General features: G+C 39.8%; 1 protein-coding gene across 1 annotated transcript in view; it reads right to left on the bottom strand.

The window, feature by feature from the left end:
* Positions 1–1,335: 1,335 nt before the first annotated feature.
* The window catches only part of MALRD1 (MAM and LDL receptor class A domain containing 1), a 397,632-nt gene continuing 382,044 nt past the window's right edge, over positions 1,336–16,923 (bottom strand). Inside the window, exons 33-36 of the mRNA XM_008268638.4 lie at positions 11,123–11,202; positions 10,933–11,029; positions 4,705–4,780; positions 1,336–1,470 (exon numbers count right to left, since the gene is read on the bottom strand). Coding sequence (XP_008266860.3) covers positions 1,390–1,470; positions 4,705–4,780; positions 10,933–11,029; positions 11,123–11,202 — 334 coding nt within the window. The 3' untranslated portion in view covers positions 1,336–1,389. The remainder of the gene's footprint in view (positions 1,471–4,704; positions 4,781–10,932; positions 11,030–11,122; positions 11,203–16,923) is intronic.

Raw genomic sequence — 16,923 nt, 5'->3', positions numbered from 1 at the left:
TAAACAAATAACAAAAAGCAACCCAGTTTCAAATAGACAAGTGATTTCCATAGACATTCCTCGAAAGAACAAATACAGATGGCCAATACCTGTATGAAAAAATGCTCAGTGTCAGTGGTCATCAGGAAGATGCAAATCAAGAGTACATCTCACCCAAGATAGAATGACTACTGTTAAAAAGACAAAAATAACAAATGCTGGTGATGATATGGAGAAAAGGAATTCCTTATATACTTGTTGGTGAGAATGTGAATTTATATGGTTATTTTGGAGAATAGTATGGAAGTTTCTTAAAAAAATACATCTACTGTATGATCTAACTTCCTGTTTCTAGTTATATATCCAAAGGAAGTAGAGTCATATCAGAGATACCTGTACTTGTTTGTTTATTGTGCTAATATTTACAATAACAAAGATAAAATGGATAAATATCAATGAATATTACTTAGCTCAAAAAATAATGAAGCCCTGGTATTTGCAGTAAAATATACAAAACTGGAGAACATTAAGGGAAAAAAACCAGGGATGGAAAGATAAATACTGCATGTTCTCTCATATATGGAAGCCCAAGAAAAAGTTGACCTGAATATAGGGCAGTGATTACTAGAGGCTGAGAAGTATGGGGACAGAATAGAGATCGTTGGAAAATGAATGTGTACCAAAACACAGAATAACTCTTAGAATTCCACAGCACAGTAGGATGACCATAGCTCGTGGTTACCTTACATGATTTATGAAGAACTGAAATAGTGGAGCTTGAAGGCCCCAAACAAACAATAAGGAGGTGGAAATGCTGATTGTAATTTGATCAGTACATATACATATGCATGGATTTGAATACTTTTTGCATCGAAACAAACTTACCTTATTTTCCACAAATGTTTGAAGTAGCTTCATATTTACATAAAAGTTTTAAATGATTATTTGAAAAAGGGAGATACAGGGTGATAATTTATCACACACTTAAAAAAATGTAACAATAACTTACGATTATGGTGGTTAGAATTACAATGATTGGTCCTTTCTGCTAGTTTGTTTACCAAGTCAGTTTGCCTTTGTTTATGTCTTTTGAAAAAGAAATATGCCTTTTAAATCTTTTTTTATATTCAATATTTGAAACAACTTGATTCATTACCTTAAAATATTACCAATATAAAAATCAAAAAATATGCTTAATTAGAACACTGTATTAAATTATGCAAATATACAATGAAGATAAGGTACAGATTTGGGTTCCATGAAGGCAGTGTATTAAGATCTTTTATAAAAACTATAATCACATTAGAATTTTGAATCTCTACTATCATGGAAGATACATTTTTGTAGGAATTTAGAGTACAGAATTTTGTATGAAGTACACATAGTGGATCATACTTGATCTTGATTCTGCTATTTGAGATGATGAGACATGGTTTCCAAGCTTCTTGGTGCTGTGCCATATACTGGGTTGGAGAACGAGTAGACAGAACTCTAAGAGGAGAAACACATTGGAAAGTAAGATTTTAGGCAATGTTTAAAAAACAAACCTGCCCAGAATACAGCAGGCTTCAGATGGATTTCACTGGAGCAGTAGCTGGAGCTTGGCTGTCTATCCCTGTAGCCCCTCCAGCCCAGGCTGCCTGAACCCCTGGTACAGGTGTAGCTCTGATGTGTTTCTGGGGCCCTCTGCACACTGGCACCACTGCCTCAACCTCACCCTGATAGACAGAGGAATGCAGTAGCCTGCATTTTGACTACCTCTTTCTCTGGTAACAAGTCTGCTGTATTGAGTACACTTAGGTTAAATGAAATAAAATATAAATTCAAGAGTTTTAAGTTGATAGAAACATAGTTTACAGGGTATATGAGGAAACCTAAAAAGTTCTGTGGAAAAAGGGAATGAAAAGAGAAGTTTATTCTTGTACACAGAAACTTTGAAATCCTGGGAAGTTTTTTCATAATAGGCATTGTTTATAAACTTTTTGATACCAAAATTTGTTTATGCCAAAATAAGTATCTTTTAATTCTACTTCCCATGAAATAACTATCATAACAGAAATTGAAAAAGGGGGAAGTTCCATAAAATGACCCATGTGATTTCTTCAACTAATATGCTAGAGAAAAAGGAGAGAAAAATAAAATCTGGAGATTAAAAGAGTTGTAAAAGACATCTAGCCGGCGCCGTGGCTTAATAGGCTAATCCTCCACCTTGCGGTGCTGGCACACCGGGTTCTAGTCCCGGTCGGGGCGCTGGATTCTGTCCCGGTTGCCCCTCTTCCAGGCCAGCTCTCTGCTGTGGCCAGGGAGTGCAGTGGAGGATGGCCCAAGTGCTTGGGCCCTGCACCCCATGGGAGACCAGGAGAAGCACCTGGCTCCTGGCTCCTGCCATCGTATCAGCGCGGTGCGCTGGCTGCAGCGGCGGCCATTGGAGGGTGAACCAACGGCAAAGGAAGACCTTTCTCTCTCTGTCTCTCTCTCTCACTGTCCACTCTGCCTGTCAAAAATAAAAAAAAATAAAAAAAATAAAAAAAAAGACATCTATCAATTGGGATGCCTATATCTTACATGGGTCCTGATTTAAAAAATCTGGTAACAGGGGCCACTGCCATGGCTCACTTGGTTAATCCTCTGCCTGTGGCGCCAGTTCTAGTCCTGGTTGCTCCTCTTCCAGTCCAGCTCTCTGCTGTGGCCTGGGAGGGCAGTGGAGGATGGCCCAAGTGCTTGGGCCCTGCACCCCATGGGAGACCAGGAGAAGCACCTGGCTCCTGGCTACGGATTGGCTCAGCACTGGCTGTTGCTGCCATTTGGGGAGTGAATCAATGGAAGGAAAACCTTTCTCTCCATCTCTCTTTCTCACTGTCTATAACTCTACCTGTCAGATAAAAAAAATATGATAACAATAGCAATACAAATTGACATGTAAAACTCTTAACTAGAGGCAGCAGAAAATGGCTCAAGTTGTTGGGTCTCTGTCACCCATGTGGACTAATACCTCGCTTGAGTTTCTGGCTTCTGGCTTTGGCCCAGCCAGTGCTGGCCACTGCAGGCATATTGGGAGTGAACCAGCAGAAGAGAACCTCTTTTTTTTTGTCTCTCTCTGTCTCTCAAATGAATAAATAGAATTCAAAAATTTTAAATCTCCTACTTATCTATAGGATACCTGGAGCAGCTGGAACACTGAATATCTGAAGGTATCCAGAAATTTTTAAATATTTATATGTGGTACTTTCGCTGTAATATGAAAAAACCCTTATCTGCTAGAGTTACAAGTGAAGGCTTTACAGTTGAATTTAATGATATCAGGGCTTTACTTAAAAACCTTCTGGTGAGTCAAGGGATTGAATGGCTGGGAAGTGAACCAAGATGGTCTTAAAATGTTGGTTGATGGCTCCCTGCCAGTTTATTACACTATTCTTTCAATTTCCTTATCACCTTATGAGAGTTCTGTTTAAGAGATTTTAGAACAACATTTTGGAGAAGTATATTTTCCAGTCAAAATGTTAGGCACAGTGAATATGGCTTAATGAATGTTAAGTCACTTGTTTCTGAAACAGAATCAAAACAGCAACAAAGGTCAAGAGATGTTGTAGAATTTCTTCTCTTGGCATTCTTTATGGAAGGAAAAGGGACTGTGAAAAAGGAATAATTTTTCTGTATTCCTTTATAGAAAATAAAAGAAAGCACTTCCAAGGTTCAGATCATCAGTTACTGTCACATGCATACACACTGTAAGACCCCTCAGAGGCAGGTGGGAAACTGGGTCTCGGATTTAAACCTGTGTCCGTGCATGATGACAAGCACAGATCTGAATGCCAGAAAAACCCATCTCTTCAGTAGAGTGTGTAACATCGTAGACAGTATAAGTTTCTGAGATAATACTACAAAAATAACTTCTAAACTATCTCACTTTAATTCTTACACCATTTGTATTTAATTATTAAAAAATGATAACATTTTCTTTAGTCAAATAGATTAATATTACGCCTTCCCCCTTTGTAAAAAATGTCATATTTGGGTTATTTTAAAAATATATATTTGAGAAGCAGAGAGAGAAATACACCATTCACTGTTTGACTTCCCAGTATCTACAATGAGCTGAGCTGTGCCAGGCTGAATCCAGGAGCAGGTAACTCAATCCAGATTCCCATGTGGGTGACATGAACCCAACTACTTCAACTATTATCTGCTGACTCCCAAGATGTTCATTGGCAGGAAGATGGAATCAGGAGTGGAGCCAGGATTTAAACTAAAACACACTGGCGCCGCGGCTCACTTGGCTAATCCTCTGCCTGCGGCGCCAGCACCCTGGGTTCTAGTCCCAGCTGGGGTGCTGGATTCTGTCCCGGTTGCCCCTCTTCCAGGCTAGCTCTCTGCTGTGGCCCGGGAAGGCAGTGGAGGATGGCCCAGGTCCTTGGGCCCTGCACCCGCATGGGAGACCAGGAGAAGCACCTGGCTCCTGGCTTCGGATCGGCACTGCACCATTTGGGGGGTGAACCAACGGAAGGAAGACCTTTCTCTCTCTCTCTCTCTCTCTCTCTAACTCTGCCTGCCAAAAAAAAAAAAAAAAAAAAAAGTAAATCCAAACACACCAGCATGGGATGAGGGCATCCCAACTGGTGGCTAAACTGCTATACCCTATACCAAACACCTGTTTTGTGTGTGTGTGTGTGTGTGTGTGGTCCGCTTCTGAAACAATACCACTCACCATTGACCATTGTTACTTACCTCTGTTTTCTCTGGGTTGCTCCAATTGCCATAGATTGGATTAACAAAGGCACAGTTACCAGTTCTCTCAGTTTTCCTTAAGGCACACAGGACAACCAAAAACAAAAGAAAGAAATATTACACTGAAATATACCATATTCATTTTCAGATTATTATCTGGTATAAACGCTTGAGAGACAAAATATCTAGCCAGTATACTTATCTTCATGAATGTATTACCTTAAGATTTTTTTTAAAAAGGACACAAAAGTAAGCGCATTCTAGAAAGCAAACATATTTTGTATTTAGATCTAAATAAACCCAGGTAAATAATAGAGGTATTAGGTGATCTCAATGTTAATTTTTCTTTTTCTTTCTTTTTTTTTTTTTTTGACAGGCAGAGTTAGTGAGAGAAAGAGACAGAGAGAAAGGTCTTCCTTCCGTTGGTTCACTCCCCTAATGGCTGCTGTGGCCGGCGCTGCGCCGATCCGAAACCAGGAGTGAAGTGCTTCCTCCCGGTCTCACGTGCGGGTACAGGGACCCAACCACTTGGGCCATCCTCCACTGCCCTCCTGGGCCACAGCAGAGAGCTGCCCTGGAAGAGGAGCAACCGGGACTAGTATCTGGCGCCCCAGCTGGGACTAGAACCCAGGGTGCCGGCACCCTAGGCAGAGGATTAGCCAAGTGAGCCTCGGCACTGGCCCAATATTAATTTTTCAAAATATTAATGAAAAAAGTACAGTGCTAAAAATAATGTAATATGAAGCTGAACTAATAATAAGAAAAGGCCATCTTGAAGTTCCTTAGGCTGTAGAAGTGCTAGCTGCGGCTGGTCCAGGTAAAGCCAACAGCCTAGAATTCCATCTGGGACTCCCATTTTGGGGGCAGGAGCCCAAGTATATGGGCTATCTTCTGCTGCTTTCCTAGGCACATTAGCAGGAAACTGGATTGGAAAAAGAGCAGCCAGGACTCAAATGGGTTCTGATGTTGGAAGCCAGCATTGTAGACAATGGCTTAACTCGCTGCAGCACACTAGCCTTGGTGCCTGATATATTTGTTCACACTAGCCATGCCTCTGTCAGTCTGTGCCATTGCACCTGTTGTGTTTTCTTGAGATTCTTTGCCACCTGCTGGATTTCAGCCCAAGACTCTAGAGTTGGGCAAAACAGCATCTCCTCACTAAGTCCTTTCTCAATCTCTACTGCATTATCTTCACACCAAAAATAGCATGGCTGTCCTCTACGTGTGCTTCTCCAGCACTCTGTGAAGTGGCTGCATGCATTAGATATCGGCTTGTTGCTATACTAAGATTGTTTGCTTTTATATGTTTTCTACACTAGAATATAAATTATTATTTTTATATTTCCAGCCCCCACACAGTGACTAGCACACAACAGATCCTTAATAAATGTTTGCCTCAAATGCATGGTTGCACAGAGTTTCTGATTTCTGTGTTTTTTTTTTTTTATTTTTTTTATTTTTTGACAGGCAGAGTGGACAGTGAGAGAGAGAGAGACAGAGAGAAAGGTCTTCCTTTTGCCATTGGTTCACCCTCCAATGGCCGCCGCGGCTGGCGTGTTGCCGCGCTGATCCGATGGCAGGAGCCAGGTACTTATCCTGGTCTCCCGTGGGGTGCAGGGCCCAAGCACTTGGGCCATCCTCCACTGCACTCCCTGGCCACAGCAGAGAGCTGGCCTGGAAGAGGGGCAACCGGGACAGAATCTGGTGCCCCGACCGGGACTAGAACCTGGTGTGCCGGCGCCGCAAGGTGGAGGATTAGCCTAGTGAGCCGCGGCGCCAGCTGTGTTTATTTTTCTAAGGTGAAAATAAGCTTTCGTTCTGTCCTTTAATTTATTAGTGAGCTTAAAATTCCAACCCAGTAAACATACTGGTGAAGTTGTAGACGTATCTCCCAGGATACTTTTACAGAGAGATGATGTGGCCAAAGACTTGGAAGCAGGAGAGAGTCTATCAGGAGAATAACAGCAATTACTAAAGAAAAATTAAGCTGATCCACTTCCTTATGCTCTGCAACATTAATAAAGTATAACACTTAGAATGTTTAGTCTCCCGCAAAAGGAGCTGAATGTATTTGCTACATGCCACAGTAAAGCTGTGTGATTTGCTAGTTATACACACCTCACTTATCGTGACAGCCTTCCTGTCCGGTTCATTTAAACAGCTTACCTCTTTCAAGGAGTGTCTTATTTTCATACAAAACATTAATCTACTCTGCTTGCTTAAGAAGAAAACAGATGCAACCTAGAAATGTCAAGGACTGGAACCCTGTCTTCCTGCTATGGAAGTTTAACAGTGAACAGAGGAAAGGTGCTGAAAAATGCCAAGAGCATGGTTCTGGGGACTTTGTCTGCCAAATAGAGATACCTGTTATGCTGGGGAAATGCTAATGGTGAAATGGCTATCTACAGGATAAATAATTTGAACATGAGTTCTTGTACAGTAAAGTGATCTTTCCTATTTTGCTCAGATATTATTCCTTACACTCTGGAGTTTGTGTGCGATGACAATAGATTTAGAACTTAGGACATTTACCAAACAATAAATACGGGTACAATACCAATAAACTCTGCGGCATGCCAGATGTGTATTCCTGACACACCCATGTGAGCCAATTTTGTGTAGTGAAATAACAAGGAATTGGTTAAAAGATTATCAGTTATTTAGTTAAAATAGGAAATCAGAAATCCAGGTGAAATTTCTAATTTTATTCTTTTGATAAATATGGATATTACTTTCTGGTAAAGTATTTATAATACTCACTTAAAATTGACCTTTCTAAGAAAAATAGAATAATAATATCATTATAAGTAAATTTGATAAGTAGGTGGTCAGATGCGATACACTCCTCTTCCAAAGCCCCAGGGCAAAATCTTACACATATGGTTATCTAAATTAGAGCCTGGCATGAGAACAGTAGTGGGCAGACTACATGCAGCCACTGATTTAATAAAATACCATTTCCTGTCCTCCTAAAATGTCCAGGTTTTCTGATGCTCAGTTCATTCCATAGTTATGAATGCTTGTATGCGTTAGTTTCTAGTATTCCCTCTTGTCTACCATTCATATTCTAGGAGTTACATTCGATCATGTACTGACGTGATAGGCCATGCTTAACTCCAATAATGGCTCTGCCAAGGGCCACACAGGTAGGTATCAGTTACAATTTTTAAGCTTTGCTTTCAGCTTCCTTAGACTGGAATGAAGAATGGTCAATAACTAACAATGATGTTAGGGTAACTAACATGTAACTAACAATGATGTTAGGATAACTAACAATGATGAATAACTAACAATGATATCCCACATGTCATCTGCCAGGATTCTTTTGCAGATAATTCTGTAGCATGAAGACCAAGTAAAGTATTATACTTGGGATATAAAATGTTACTTTGGATTCCAACATCCTCATCTAGACAGGCTGAGAAATCAGACTTCAATAATATTTATGACAATGAATTTCTATGTGCCAGTTGTTGAACTTAGAGTTGTGACCATGAATAGGACAAGGATTCTGCCCTCAGAATCTGCTCACATCTTTTATGGGAGACATGATAGTAAAAGTCAATGTGCCGAGTGAAAACAAGCTCAAGAACAAAGCAGTTTCCAAGTTCAGGGTTGAGGAGGTTACTTCTGACCAAGGCTTGGATAGAATTGAAGAGGGTATCACTTGTGAACTTAGCCTTTGTGAACATGTTCCTTTCTGATGTTTTACTCTCCTGGCCAAAGGAAAAATAAACTCCAAATCTCTGGAAAGTCATTCTATTCCCCTTTGACTAATAAGTCCTTGTCCAATATTACTCTGGTAGATGGCAGTTGGCATCACTCATTCTGTATCTTGGATATATTCAGTCCATAAAACCCAAATTCCAAGACTCTGATGTGCTGTGTCAAATATGCAGCTTCCAGCCATCTAATTTTTCATTTGCCCTATGTGTTTCATATGTTAGGTAAGGGTGGAGCATTCAATGCTGTCCCTTTTTTCCAGAAATTTTCCAGCCCATAGAAGTATAACAAATGAATCCAAGACAGATGGTTTTATAAAGTATCTAATCTAGAATTTTACATTTTAGAAATTTTTACCATTAACTGTTTAAGGAAATTGCAATGGAAAGATAAATGTAGAACACTGCTTAGTCTAGGTGAAAACATCCTAGTAGCTGAAAGATTTAATGCAGTTACATTAGAACAGGAAATATTTCAGCCCCCAAAAATGAAGCTCATCATTTCATTGAAACAATTCAATTTTGGAACTGGGAAAGAACTGTAAAATACAAGTTACCTTCAGAAAGTTCTTTGAAAAAACAATTAGACAAGGCCTTTCATTGTATTTAAACATTTCCCTGACTTGTTATCAGTTAAAGCTCTGGCATGAAATAACTGACATTCTCAAATTGGAAAATTTGAGAAGTGTTTGACAAAGTGACAAATTACAGAGGAATGCCCTGATGATAAGGAAGACCATAGGCAATGGTGCAGGACACTGGGATATCAACACCAGGCCTGTTGCCACCATAAGCCTGGGAGAAAGAAAAAGAAAGGGTTCCTGAGACTAGGAGATGGCAGCTGAGTGTGTGTAGGGTCTACTGATGAACCCACATTTCAGACAGCCAGCACAAGGAAGAAGCCACGGTATAAATACCTAGTTCACCTTCTCTGCCCTCATGTATGCTCCACCTCAGCCAAACATCAAGTCAGATGATGAGGGAGTCTGTTAATGCAGTTCATAAAGGACAGCATCTAGACCCATTTGCTACCCTTCTCCATCCTGTTTGGCAGAGAAGAGTGGAAGGCAGATCTGAGAGGACAAACAGAAGATACCACTTGTCCTTTTCTTCTTTATTTTAGAATAAATTGAAATCTCTTTCTTGGGCTTCCAAAGCCCTTAACAATATCTCTACAACATACTTCCCTTCTGATACTCTACAGCTATGTGCACCATTCTGAAAGCACACATTTTAAAATTTTTCTTTTCTTGATAGCCCATTTCTTTCCCTCATATTTTTTCTTCCTTCAGATTTCAGTGCAAACTCTATCCCCCCTTATAGCATGCATCTTAGCTGCTGGCTCCAGGGATGTATCACCTCCAGGTTGCTCCCCTGCATACCTCTCACAGCACTCTGAGCAGGGAGCTCTGATTTCACCCACTCCCTGGGCAATGATATGGAGTGGTGTATTTTGAGAGGAATAAAAATGTGACCAGCATGGGAAAAATGTTGCTTTCTTTTGATGCCTCCCTTGAGGGTCTTTGTGGAACAAGAGATCACAAATGAGGATTAAGGGAAGGTTATCAGGGAGCTGGCTGCTTAAACTTCTCTTTAAAATAGGAAGAGAACAATCAACATTTGTTGCCCAACCTTGTTTTTAAGGTAAGATTTTACAACTCGTTTCTCAATTTCCTTTTTCTTTCCCAATGTGAATTTTAGCTGAGTTTTGAAGAGTCTGGCCAATAGATGTACAGGGAACTGGGACTTGGGAATCAGTTTGGTGATTCTCAGACTGTGGGACCACCTGCACTTCTTGTGTACAAATGCACACATGGGCTTGTGGACACAGCAAAGGCTTTGCAAGCAGTAACAGATAACCTTGGCCACTGTGCTAGTGGAGTTCTAGTGGCTAAGGCTGTGTTCATTTCTGGCTCCAGGGCAGCTCTCTGTTGACATTCTAGCTGCTAAATCCGCTGAAGCATAGAGTATGCAAGGTTTTGGATTTTTGCTAAGAATAAGTATTCTTATTGCTGGGCCCAGGTTGGGCTTGTCCAGGGATCTTGAACTTGACTAGCAGCTGACTTTCTGCCTTCAAAGATCCATATTACCACCCAAAATGTTTGCAGTGGGAATGGGTTTGGTAGAGAGAATATGATATTACAGGAATGAATATTTTATTTGGGGGCCAGGGCCACTCATTCAAGAATCTCAGACAACACACCCAGGTGGTACATCCAGCCGAATCGTCTTTTGGTTCTGTGGAGAACATCATGCTCTTTTTTAGTGGCCTTAAGCTGGCTCTTAACATAATCCTAAAAGCAAATTTAAGGACTTCTTACTAAAAACAGGAGACGGGTCATTGTTAGGCAGCTCCTGCTTCTGCCCAGGAAAACAAACTCGTAGTGTACAGTAACCTTAAAATTACATGCAGTTCATACAGGGTGAAAGGAAAATACAGCAGATGAAATGTTTCAGAAAACTGTTCTGCTGTATATTTCATTCAGCAATTAAAGGGCTGACTTACCTTACTGACACTTTTCTTTTCCCAAGAAAACACAAGACGGCGACAGTAATATGAGTCATCAGGAAAGCAAATCCAATACCCAGAAGAGCCCATAAATCTGGAATTTCAAACCAATGAAAGAGACAAATATGCAGTGAAAAACATTAAAGGCTCCAAAACAAAGAGTTCTTTGAGTCACAATGTCACCTACTATTCTGCATGTACACAAGATCTGCAGCAGGAGGGGTGAACTTGATGTGGCATCGACTTCCTTTCCATCCTTGCCCACATCTGGAAATGAGATAAAACGTTGATAAAGAAAAGCTGTGAATCTATTTTAGCAGAGTTGCGATATGATGAAATGATGAATGTCAAGCAAAAATGAGATTACAGAAATGTGGGTAGTTTTGATAAGAAACTAAAATGTGTAGCCAAAACCAAAACAAAATTAAATTTTATTATTTTTATATTACTGTGTAAGATCATACTCTTTTTTTTTTTTTTACAACATTTATCACCTTCATGACTTTACAAGGTAGAGACCTGGTTTTCACACTCTCCTTTTTCATTTTCCAAAATTGACTTGCCTTTTTTCAGAGTGCAGTATTACATCGTTAGTCATCATTTGTTTCAAACCCTAAAGCTAGCATGTTTTCAATAGTAAACAGAATTAAGTTCTTTCAGACAACCAACAGAACATATTTAAGTTATTCATTAATATAAATATAAGCCTATTTATTTCTGATTTCAATAGGATGATCCCTGAAGTTCTTATACGTGGAATCAGTTCATAATTTCATCTGATGGCCTAAGAAGGAGAGAAAGAAGGAAAGGGATGAGAAGGGAAGAGAAGGATAGGGGAAGGAAGGGAGGGAGGCAGAGAGGAAGAAGAAAAAATTCAGATCCCCACCAGAATTCCATTATTTTTTTTTTATTTAGGGATTTTCATAACAAAACACACAATACCGGTAGGGATGGTTTTCAGAAACTTCATAATTGGGGAGCTTTTAACTCAAAGGGAGGTTAGATTTATTTATCAGCAGTAAACCTGTCAGGATTTTTCTGGTAGTATGTGTTTGCATGTGGGTGTGAGAGCGTCTGTACATGTGTTTGTTTAGGAGAAGTGTACAAGTGATGGTATACTTGGTTGAATTTCCTGCCAAGTTCATGGGAGGTGCTACAAAAGGGGATAAAAACCTAGCATCTGACTATGTGTGTTTAAAAGCCCTGTGTGAGGAGCAGTGCTTCTTCAGTGCACACCTACTGTGTTTTTTCTCAATCTTAATTTTGATAATTTGTGTACTCAAATGCAACTCCTTCACAAACAGTTTCTTTAAAAGCTTATGGGTTCAAGGAAGCTCATCATTATGCCTTTCTTTCTTCACTAAATAGTCTTTAAAATTGCAAATAATTTGATTGTTCTGATGTTTCTGAAATTCAAATTAGAATTATTGAAGATTGGTATATTTAGTTTTTATTCTCACAACCCTTAAAATATTTTTGTTGGGCATCATTTTGATACTATGAATTCTAAATGGAAATCGCCCACCTGTGCACACACAGGTGTGGCCTTTTTTAATCTAGGTTAACTGGATTCCTTTAGACTTTATCACTTCCCTGGCATCACTGCTACAGTAATCTTCACCTCAGCAAATAGTATATATTTGAATGTGCTTATTAAGGTAAATTCCAGTGGGAAGTATCTTGGGAATAATGGTGAAAAGAACAATGAAGATTAAAAAAAAAAAAAAAAAGCTATGAAGGCTTGTCTATCAATCTACTCCTGTTATCCATTTATTGTGTTTATATGTTCATGTAAAACCTAGTAATGAACAAATAGAGCAGTGAATGAGATTTGTTTGGTAATTCTTCAGGGAGTTCCCCTTCACTGAAAAACTAATGTCAGTTTTATAGAGAATACATATACATACCATAAAGGAAAATAAAGATTTTTTTTTTTTACTTATAAGTATAAAAGTAACATAAAAATTGTTTAGGAATAAATTGCAGCTCAGGAGCAGGCATCTGGTGCACTGGTTAACTTCCCACTTGGGACACCCACATCCCATGGAGTTCCAGACTCTTGGCTTTGGCCTGGCCGAGCCACAGGGATTGTGGATATCTGGAGAGTAATCTAGCAGATGGAAGATAGATCTGTCAGTCTCTCTTGCTTTCCCCCCACCTTCACCTTTCAAATAAATAAATATTCATCTCCTTTAGAGAAGACACAAGCAAGTCTCCAGTAATGAACTTTCTGAAAACAATCTGTACCAGTGTTAGTAGTTTCATTGCGTCCGTTCCTAAATAAGGCAAAAGTAATGGAATCCTAGCAGGGGTCTTCCTTTCAATACATATATAAATATATGTCACGGAGAATTAGATTACAGAATAAAGCAAAGTGATACAACCTCAAACCTCATCAGCTAACATGAGAAAAGAGAAACGTCTACTCTAGGGGTCAAAATTAGCTTCAAAACATACTGAATTTTAGCCAAGAAAACTTGTAATTTAGAAAGTAGGAATGAAAGTTTGAGTTATATATTTATATAACAAACTCCTTCAAAGAAGTTGGTTATTTCAAAGGAAATTGATTATACAACCTCCATGTTTCCACTTACTAGATTATATGTCTCACTTTGACGCCTGGAAGCAAGATGATTTCTGCACATGTTTTCAAGAGAGTTTATCTTACATAAATTTTAATGAATCTCCATTAATTTGTAAATGGGAGTAGAGTTTCCTGAGATTTCAAGGTTAAATGATAAAACCTATGATTCAAAATTTCTAGTCAATAAAAATATAAATGAAAAAATAATTCCTTGAAGTAAAAATTGCAATATTCACAATAAAATTATTTCTCAAATTATCACTTCCTTATCCCTTTCCTTTTAAAATTTTTATTTGATTTTTTTTAATTTTAGTTTTTATTTTTTTGACAGGCAGAGTGGACAGTGAGAGAGAGACAGAGAGAAAGGTCTTCCTTTGCCGTTGGTTCACCCTCCAATGGCCGCCGCGGCCGGCGCGCTGCAGCAGGTGCACTGCGCTGATCCGATGGCAGGAGCCAGGTGCTTCTCCTGGTCTCCCATGGGGTGCAGGGCCCAAGCACTTGGGCCATCCTCCACTGCACTCCTGGGTCACAGCAGAGAGCTGGCCTGGAAGAGGGGCAACCAGGACAGAATCCAGCGCCCCGACCGGGACTAGAACCCGATGTGCCGGTGCCGCAAGGCGGAGGATTAGCCTAGTAAGCTGCAGCGCCGGCTTTATTTGATTTTTATAACATTAAAAGTAAAATATGTGGGGCTGGCATCATGATGTGATGGGTTAAGCTGCCACCTGTGATACCAATATCCAATATGGGTGCTGGATCAAGTCCTAGCTGCTCCACTTCCGATCCAGCTCTCTGCTAATGGCCTGGGAAAAGCAGCAGAAGATGGCCCAAGTGCTTGTGCCCCTGCAACCCATGTGAGAGACTGGAAGAAGCTCCTGGCTCTTGGCTTTAGCCTGATCCAGCCCCAGCTGGCAACGGCCATCTGGGGAGTGAACCAGAGGATGGAATATTCTCTCTCATTCTCTCTCTCTCTCTCCACATAACTCAGACTTTCAAATAAATACTTTTTTAAAAAATATATGTGCTTGAAGTAATAGTGAAGTCATATACAAATGTGTGTTAAAACTCAAGCTTTTATCTTCATATCCAATTGCATTCTCCAAGATATGTCTCCTGGTGCTTTCACCTTTTCTTGGAACACACATACAGGAAAACACACATATACATTTGGTTTGGGGTGCTGTTAGCTATCTTTCTCTTACTTACTTCTCTGCAACTGGCTTTCTTGCAGCCAGGTATAATGCACTTTAAAATCACTTGTTTGTACAAGTAAGTTGTACCTTCTATCACCAGTACAAACTTAAATTTAGTTTTTCTATACTTCCATTTTGTTCTTTAAAGTTTTTCTCATTAAACTGATAGTAAAGAAAAGTGCTAAAAGAAATTACAAAATTTTTGCCTCAAGACCAGCCCACCGGAGAGTCTGATCCAAGAAGAATCTTCTCTGAGACCTGGTGAAATCTGATTACCACAGAAAAGTGAAAAGCCGTTGGCACAGCTGTTTTCATGACTTCTCAGTTGTGCCATTTACAAAACAGGTTCACGCAGGAATATGGTTGGAGGTTCCTGGGAGGAGAACAAGAACCTGTTTGAAAAGACTCAGCACCTGCTGTGTGCACTCCTCTCCCCGCTGCCCTGGGGAGGTTTCTACCCACAGGAAGTGCTCCAGGAGGGGAGAATGTAGTGACGTCCCAACTGGAGCTGAAAGCTTTTGCTCACACCATGTGGTTTCTGGACCTTGTGCTGTGCCTTTACCAGCAGCAGGGGAGAGGAAAAACTGGGGCAAACTCTTTTTTAAAAAAAATTTTAAGGGGAAGGGTTTATTGGGGGAAACCTGACAGACCAGAGGGAAGGGGCAAAGAAGGAAAAGAGGGAGGAGGAGAGCACACACACACACACACACACACAGCACCACGTGTTCGGGAACGGGTCCTCTTAAAACTTTGCCAGGGGGCGGGCAGAGAAATAGGAGCATTGAATCCTATTAGGATGGGGGTGGAGCTGACACTAGTGATTGGGCCATGTGGTCACCTGACTTCCAGCAATGCAAGCTCTTAATAAGCCATCCTGATTGTCATGGGTGAATTTATAACAGGAAATGAGAAAGCACAAGACGTGAACTAGATTCTGAGCCACAAATCACTGAAATTCTCGTGAACACCAGTGATAAATTTGCTTGAATTAATCTTCCCCATGACAAATTAGCTCCAGCATGTTTTTAAATATTTATAAGTATTAGCTAGAGCCCACCTGAAAGCAAAAGATAAACTGGATCATTTTTGCTTTAGGGCCGTTTCCACAACAGAAAGAAGAGAAAGGGAGAAATAAAATATAATTAGACTCTTTCAACAAGAGTCAACACCCTAATTATCCCCAAGTTCCAACAGGTCTGCTATTAGTAGTTTATAACCAGGAGTCCTTGAACGACTTACTTCAACACATTCTCCTCTTATTGTCATTTGGGTGCCAGCCCCAGCTCATTTGTTTCATTGCCAGGACAAATGAGGAGCCACACATGTAATCATGTGCTCACGGACTGATCTGGGGGGAATCCCAGGGGTTTTCCTGGGATCTTTAAATGAATTGAATAGGTTGCATAAGTCCACAGTAAAACAAATTAAGTGCCATTGCAGAGGTATGGTTATTTCATAAAATTTTTTGTGTCTGTATTTTCAAATGTAGGAGTTATTATACGTGCAAGTTAGAATCTGATCCAATACTTTACAGTGATTCCTAACAATTTATTCCCAATTTTATTCCTAACAATTATGAAACTTAAAGGAATTGTGAGCCTATTTTCAAGCACTATATCCAAAGCATCATAAAGAAATAGGAATTTTATATTAAAAATATTATAGGTTTAAAAATCTCCAAGTTCTCATAGCTGGTTTGATCTTCATTTCTCTTTTATTCCCAAACTCTTCACGTTAATTCAAAGACCCTTCTCCTTGGAGTCAGTTTCACACTCACACTTCTAGGGCTTCCCATGACATCTGTTTTTTGCTGGGTAGAAGAGGTTTCACACTTTGTCCATCTATCCCCTATTTTCCTTATAAAGGCAGACTTAGATGAACCATCTTAGGGCTGGTGATGCCCTACAAACTTCCACAGTGGCACATTAACAAAGGACTGCAATTTAGGTTTCTTTATAAATCTTTCTAGGCTATAAATATATTGTATGTGAAGTCATCCTTGTTCACTCTTGCATGCTTCAAATAATAAAATCCTGAGCATAAATACTTGCTGAAAATATTTATAAACAATAATGGTGGTTACCCTTGGACAGTGAGTACCACTTATCAAAGCACTTTTGTTTTGTATGCAGATTATCTCATTTAACCCTTAGAACAGTCATTCACAATGTTAGCATGCATTAGCTTCACTTGGCAGCTTTGTTAAAGCAG

This window comes from Oryctolagus cuniculus, chromosome 13 (assembly GCF_964237555.1).
Source record: "Oryctolagus cuniculus chromosome 13, mOryCun1.1, whole genome shotgun sequence".
NCBI classification, from domain to species: domain Eukaryota; kingdom Metazoa; phylum Chordata; class Mammalia; order Lagomorpha; family Leporidae; genus Oryctolagus; species Oryctolagus cuniculus.
This window is presented reverse-complemented; position numbering and strand designations above follow the sequence as displayed.